This window comes from Grus americana, chromosome 7, assembly GCF_028858705.1.
Source record: "Grus americana isolate bGruAme1 chromosome 7, bGruAme1.mat, whole genome shotgun sequence".
NCBI classification, from domain to species: Eukaryota; Metazoa; Chordata; class Aves; order Gruiformes; family Gruidae; genus Grus; species Grus americana.
This window is the reverse complement of record NC_072858.1, coordinates 17,842,982-17,850,217: the sequence shown is the minus strand read 5'-3', so window position 1 is coordinate 17,850,217 and position 7,236 is coordinate 17,842,982. Positions and strand designations below refer to the sequence as shown.

Here is a 7,236-nt window from a genome sequence, read left to right as displayed (position 1 = left end):
CAGTCTGGAACTACATCATTAATTTGGAGGTCTGGCTTTGGTGACTATTGGTGTTCTTTTGATGTCATTAAATAATAGAGATAGACTAGCACTTCAGTGCAAATTACAATTCATCAAACCCTTGGGCATGTGTGGTTCTACTTGACTGGTCAGGGATTTTAGGGCCCCAAAATAACTGAAGCTGCAGTCCTTCAAGGTTTAGGCTATGAGCTGTAGAGAAAAATGGTTGGTGCTGAAAACCTGATATCCCTATCTTTGAAGTTTTTATTTCAGCCTAGTTCTGGTCTGGTCCAGCTGAATACCCATTAAACAGGTTGAGCGCATTTAGAGGTATTCCAAGAATGTATTTCTTGCTTGAGTTTTGCAGTAACTGAATGCAGTTTGTGCACTGTGAACACTGCACTAACAAGCCGTATCATGGTAAATGGTCTGCTAGCTTGGAAAGCATAGAAAAGCTTGCAGTTAAATATTAAGATAACTAAAAGCGTTAATATACTTAGTGCAGTGTTCCTGCTTGTTTCCATTTTGAAAGTGTTAAGTGTTCTGTGAATTAAGATCAGTCAGTACCTATAATAATCTTGAAAGAATTATTCTAGGTTCTGCCCCCCCCATTTTGCCAGGTGTAAGAGTCTTTTTGATGTCATATCCAAGAGAGCCATCACTAACAGTATTATGGTTGCATAGCAACCTCAATGTGATGAATAATTGGTTTAAAGCAGTCCTTTGCTGTGTATTTCTTTTCCAACAGGAGCCACTTTCCTACCACTGCACAACTAATAAAACTCTTGAAGAAAAACATATGCAGTGTTTTACAACTAAGTAAGAGGTTTCTTTATTCAAGTATTTTGTTATTTCTGGGCACTATCACCAGATTACCACACCAAGTTATCTTAAAAAGTACCTACTATTCCAGCATTATAATTTCTCTGCAAACAGAACACCAGGCCCCACATAAGTCTCTGCCCCTGCTTGGATTATCACTTGAAAGCACAACAGGTGAAGGTAGAAATGAACTAATACAATACTAGTAATCCAGCTGTAATTTCCAAAAGCATTAGTTTTTTTACCTAGTCAGCTACAGTGAGTCTTCTCTACAGGAAAATCTTAAACATGGACATACACAACATACAAGTCATATATTCCCAGTTTTGTTTATTTTCATGGAATGCTAATTTAGTTACAATATGGCAGTTCATAACTACTGAAATGTGACATTAATTCATCTCCAATGCTGCAGAACAGTCTTGATTTATATATATTGTTTTAAAACAATCTTATTTTACATAGTTGAGGTCTCTGGTGGTTTTTAAGCTCTGATGCTTAAGCACACAGCAAGCTACAAACCTTAGGTTTTATATTTATACATATATTCTGTGTATTCAGACAACTGCTGTAAGTTATCTATAATTTAATATTTATAAAAAGTGCATATACTGGTATATATGCACATCTAGAAACACACTTTTACTACTGCCTCCCTTTTATAAAAAGCTGCGTAACACACAGCCATATTAATCCCACTCACTGCTATTAAAGTCCTTTACTATCTTTTGTTACAGTTTCAACTATTCAATTCCCTCAAACTGAATGTAAGTATTTCTATGTATATTTTTCTCCTAAAGAAAAAATGTCCTCCCTATTCCTTTAAGAAGCTTTAAATCATGCATCGGTTTAGTAAACAGTCACTTTAGCATGGATTTTAGAACCCTAGACAGTGTAAAATCTACTTCTGGAAAATGTCTGTATATTTAATTTCTTCTTTTAGTTACAAAAAATATATAGGATTGAAACATACTGAATACATGCATCTCTCAAAGTGGCTATGTTCTAGCCTTATAGATAAATTAAAAAAGTACACCCCTGCTAAGAGGATGCAAACATGGCCTCAAATAGGCCATTACCTGTATTTAATATAGCTCATTACATTAAAAACTTCAAGTCAGCTGTTCTCTCAAGATGGTGTCAAAAGACTGAAGAGCATAATATATTCACGCTCAATATACAAAGGTGGGTGCACATACCTAGTGCCATTTAATTATTCAATACTTTCAAGGCTTCTGGGCTTTGCGTCTGGTGATACAAGTCCTGAAATGATCTGAATGAAAGTTTAAGTTGAAAATTGTTTTTTAATACACCATAAAAGCAAGTTGTGTTTAAAAGAAAAATGTACACTGAACAACCTGAAGTACTCACTGAAACAACTGTACAAAACCATTATAGATACAGAAAGAAATAATGGTGGACTTAACTTCAAACAGAAGTAACACTTGTTAACATCTGTAAAAACTTGCTTTGTTTTATTCTTCTACCAAGTAAGAATTTGCAGCTGTTGAGAACAAGTAAAATTCAAACCACTTCACAATGTTTACATTTAAAGTTTTTATACAGTGCAAACGTTTAAGACAGAATAACTCCCCAGTGAAACGGGTGACACTACTCAGTGCCACTCTTTGAAGATTCTTCTTTCAATAAGTCTATTTACACATTAAGCTAAAGGTTCACTATATATGCTTTGAAGTTTGCTGAATATCAGCAGAAAAAAAAATGTGAACTAGCAGCAGTTGTATTACAAATATATGGTGGTTACTTTAATGAATGCATAAAGTTTTCAAGACTGTATTCGGTGTCATACTGTTCTTGATCCCATAGTTCTCCAAGGTTTTCGAGTACTGATTTCATTGATGCTTTCCCAGAAGAGGTAGAGGTATCTGCTTTTTCAGTTTTTCCATCCTTCACAAAAAAATAATTCAATTAATATACAGAACAGTGTTTTCAGGAATATACTAAATTCTTCAAGTCTGATGATGCTTTTGTGGAAATATTACTTCCTCCTGTTTTTCAGAGAGCTGTCTACTATTCATCATTCTGACTTCAAATGTTCGTCTGATTAAATTTTACATTTCAAAGCAAACCTTTTCCCTGAGCTTACTCTGTTTTTGGTAGGTATTTGTAAAAATCGTTCTTTACCTTGTCAAGAGTGAACAGATCAAGAAGCTGTTCTGTTCCCATGCTCTGTAGGCTTGCGTTTTCTTGGCTGATCACTGTATTTGCAATATTCATTTTGAACTTTTGAAGACCCATGATCTTCTCCTCCAGAGTTCCCCTGGTTATCAGGCGATATACATTAACAACACGTTTCTGAAACAAAAAAAAAAAAACAACCCACACTTAGCTAAAACAGATCATCTTAGGTATTCAGGAAAGCATAACCTTCATCATGGGCAGTCTGGAAGCAGTTTGGCTTGGAGTTACCCATCAGTAATTACACTCAGTAAGTCTGACTGATGTTAGATGAAAAGAATGAAACTACACCAGCAGATAGTAGAGGCCCCTGCAATTGTATCTGTACTCAGTAAGTTAAGAATTCACTGCTTTTTACAACTGTAGAGGACTAACAGCAGTCACTCTTTCCCTGTCCAGGCATCGGAGAAGGACAACCCGATGGGGCTTCCCTTCAGTTCCTTATCTCAGTTACATCTCTTCTTCCACTGAAGGGTGATTTGTCCCTGGCCTCTCCTCAGCAGCTCAGGAAGTACAAAAGAGAAGGCACACTGAGTTGGGGATAGGATAAGGAAGTACACACTTCAACATCCGGCATAGTTGCAAGAAAGCAATATGAATGAGGGCTTGGTTACTATTCTATTCTTACCCAAATTCAAAAGAAACACGAGTTCAGCAAGGGAAAACACTTATGGATAATTAAGAGGTTTTCACCTGCCCAATGCGATGTGCCCGATCCATAGCTTGCAGGTCTCTCATTGGGTTCCAGTCATGTTCCACAAATACTACTGTATCAGCCCCTGTTAAGTTAAGTCCCAATCCACCAACATGAGTGGTGAGCAAAAGAACATCTATAGATGGGTCATTATTAAACCTGCATACAAAAAAGTTAAGCATGGTAAATGTCATTTAAATAATGAATTTAGGAACCTCAACTGCTTTGAGGCAGACAAGAGAACAACTTTGTACCGTATAAATAATATAGTTCATTACAGTTGGCCTCATATTGGTTATGAAGGGATATGCTTACCGTGAAACAATGGAATGCCTCTGACCAGCAGGTATGCTGCCATCTAGTCGTAAATAAGTAACTGAAGGTAACTGAGGTCTGAGAAGGTCGTGCTCCACTATATCCAGCATGCTTTTAAGTTGACAGAAGATAAGTACTCTGTGCTGGGCCACAACAGCTTCTGTACCACTTTCTGAAGATCCACCATTCCCCAAACCACAGTCTAGCAGCAGCTTAAAGTAAAAGAGCATTAAAGTGTATCATCAAAATAATAGTAGATTTCATGTAAATATTGACATTGACAGACTGTCAAAAGTAGAAATAGGAGAAAAACTACAGAAGGAAGTCTAAGTCAGAGTCACTTAAATAACGTAATACAAATTTTGGCTTCAATGTCAAACTATGAAAAATGTAAGAGTCAAGAGAATTGTCATTTTCTTCATTTTGCTTTACTTACAATAGAATGTTACAATACAATTTAACTTTATCAAGCTAATAATCGCCTGTAAATAAAAGTTTTTCTGTAACAAGAGGGACAGGAGTTAAAAACAGAATAAAAGTAAGGTTTTTGACAAGGCAGCAAAAACTATGTAAACATCATCACCTTGAAGCAAGCTTGTGCTTCCCCTCTCCCCTTGAATTAAGAGAAAAAAGAGAGTACAAGAGGTTTTTAGGCATATGGCCTATTTCATTTGCTATTCAACTAGTGTTTTAAGATCAGTTTTCATATTGATGAAGTCTTAAACAAAACTTTGTGAATTGTATCAGCAGCAGAGAAACATTTACAAAATTGAAGGCACAACATATAAGTCTACTTACTTGTTTTAAAGCAGACAGCTTGGGTGCATGTTGGATATCTCGAAGGGATGAATTATGAGCTGCAAGTTGCTCTGTAATTCTTTTATATTCTGGATGTTGGGTTGTTAACACTAATGCTGGATGGTTGCATAGCTTCCGTAAGTATTGCAATGCCTTTAATCATTTAGGAAATGAAGTTCAAAGAAATGGTTAGCAACAATGTAGTTACAGAAAAATGATGAACAAAAGTGTAGATAGGGGCACTCAGCCACATTCCACAATTTGGATGTTAGGGTGTATTTTCATTCAAATAAAGCTGCACATTTATATTAACAAAATCTAGGTTTCTAACTGTATGAAAGAACTGTTAGGAGCATAATGATCTTGGTTCCTCTTACAGGAACAGTGCAGACTACCATTTCCCACTCCTTCCTGTGAGTGTGGGATATAGTAGATGCGTTTGGGAGCTGTGCAGAGCCTTTGAGAATTATTTTTTCCAAGTAGCCAAGATTTAATCTGCAATTCGGTAAGACCATGAACCTTCATAAATTCAGATCTAACCTTAAGGAAACTTTTTTGTTCATGTTTTAGAATCTTAATTTTGTAGCGTAACAGCTGATGAGATGAAAATTAGTTCTCTCTTGTTTTGAGGTTTTGCACTTTTGGTAATTAGTTTTTAATTGAGAGTAGTATCCAAGATCCACAAAATAGCTGAACACCAGTTGAGCAGAACATACTAAAAAAATGTAACATGATTTTATATGACTTAAGACACACACCCATGATTTAAGCATAATAGCTATACAACACATTCCAGGCAGTCCGATCGAAAAATCTAAATATTTTACCTAGATCGTATGGCCACAAATGTGTAAGTTAACTATTTTGATTTTCATTTTTTATTAAACCCAGAAATACAGTTACCAGCAATGAATTAACTAGGTAGTAAAAATTACTGAAGGAATATGTACCTGAAATACATGACCTGTAGCTTTAAGCTTTGGTTTTTCAGTTTCTTCGTTCAGCGAAATTGAAGAAACCGTTTCATCAATATCACATTTGGCACGAGACTTGGCAAAGTCTTCATAAAGCTGAACCTGTAGACCAGGCCCCAGACAAGAGAATGAGTATGTTTCCCCGACAAAAGACAAACAGTCATTTTTAGCATTTAGTTCCAACTTAAAGTTCTGAATTACCATAAATCAAAAAAAACCCTATATGTAGCACAAAATCAGCATTAACAGCGGAATCTCTTGCAATTTATACTCTTTCAGCTTGGAAAGTATTCTTTAAAAAGAATCTGCAGATGCCTAGACATTGTTCTTGTAGAATGATGCCAGAAATTAAGCTAGAGAAATACTCTTTTGCAACTGGATTGAAGTTAGTTTTTAAACATGTACTAGAAACACTTTTTCATCCTGTGGTCCCAGAGAATGTCAGAGCTGACATCAGATTGACCCAGAAATACAGAAGTGTTTCCTTTGTGGTCTTAACTGTGCTGAAAAAACTAAGCTTCCAGCCACTTTTTAAGCATACCTGTAGAGGACTGAGAATACAGTAATAATCTTGAATAATTTTGGGTGGAAGATCTTGCAGTACATCCTCTTTCATTCTTCTTAGCAGGAATGGCAGAACTTGGCGGTGCAGCGCTTCCATTGCAAGAACCCCTAGTGAAGGCAACAGAAGCAGTATTTCAGAAAAAAAAAATTCAAAGCATTCAGCTCCCCCCCAGTCTCTTACGCTGGAACTGTCCCCACTTTCTCCTTTTGTTAGCAGTTCTCATTTAAAGGAAGAAAGCAAGAAAACCAAGATTTAAAGTTTGATCCTTACCTGCCTCTTGTTCTCGACTGGAGCTTCGGGCATCTCTACTTGCCAGTATTGGTTTGCCATAACGAGCTGCAAATTGGCGTTCAGTACCCAAAAATCCTGGCATAAGGAAGTCGAACAATGACCACAACTCTAAGACATTGTTCTGAACATAAAGGAAACATTCGTTAAATTATTTTCAAAAGTAATGAATTGTTACAAGTTCTTAGAAACGTTTCCGTAGGTATTTAACAATACCTATAAAATACTAAAAACATAACACTTCACAACATACTTTTGAGCTCCTGGAACTTGGTGACTCTTTCATGAACTTATGTTACAGGAAGACCTGTGCATGCACTTTAACATATAAATCGACTTTCTACTGTGTCTGATGTCTTAAGCCACAACCAGAGTTCTTCTGGACAACAAAACCCAGGAGACACCAGTGGTCTTAATCCTGGATGAGACAGATACTCCACAGACAAGCCATTAGGACAAAGCCCAGGAATCTGGAGTTCTCAGAGTTGAGTTTCTTACTAATGTCACTGGAGGCGTAAGGAAACGCTCTCTCCCCTTCCCTGCCTGCTACTTAAAGAACAAGTCCTAGAGGAAGTCTTGTT

The 7,236-nt window shown here is 36.5% G+C and overlaps 1 protein-coding gene across 1 annotated transcript in view; it reads right to left on the bottom strand.

Moving 5' to 3' along the window:
* Positions 1 to 835: 835 nt before the first annotated feature.
* The window catches only part of BTAF1 (B-TFIID TATA-box binding protein associated factor 1), a 49,663-nt gene continuing 43,262 nt past the window's right edge, over positions 836 to 7,236 (bottom strand). The window contains exons 31-38 of the mRNA XM_054832343.1: positions 6,638 to 6,779; positions 6,344 to 6,474; positions 5,779 to 5,904; positions 4,829 to 4,981; positions 4,031 to 4,242; positions 3,715 to 3,874; positions 2,968 to 3,138; positions 836 to 2,730 (exon numbers count right to left, since the gene is read on the bottom strand). Of these exons, the coding sequence (XP_054688318.1) occupies positions 2,584 to 2,730; positions 2,968 to 3,138; positions 3,715 to 3,874; positions 4,031 to 4,242; positions 4,829 to 4,981; positions 5,779 to 5,904; positions 6,344 to 6,474; positions 6,638 to 6,779 (1,242 nt within the window). The 3' untranslated portion in view covers positions 836 to 2,583. The remainder of the gene's footprint in view (positions 2,731 to 2,967; positions 3,139 to 3,714; positions 3,875 to 4,030; positions 4,243 to 4,828; positions 4,982 to 5,778; positions 5,905 to 6,343; positions 6,475 to 6,637; positions 6,780 to 7,236) is intronic.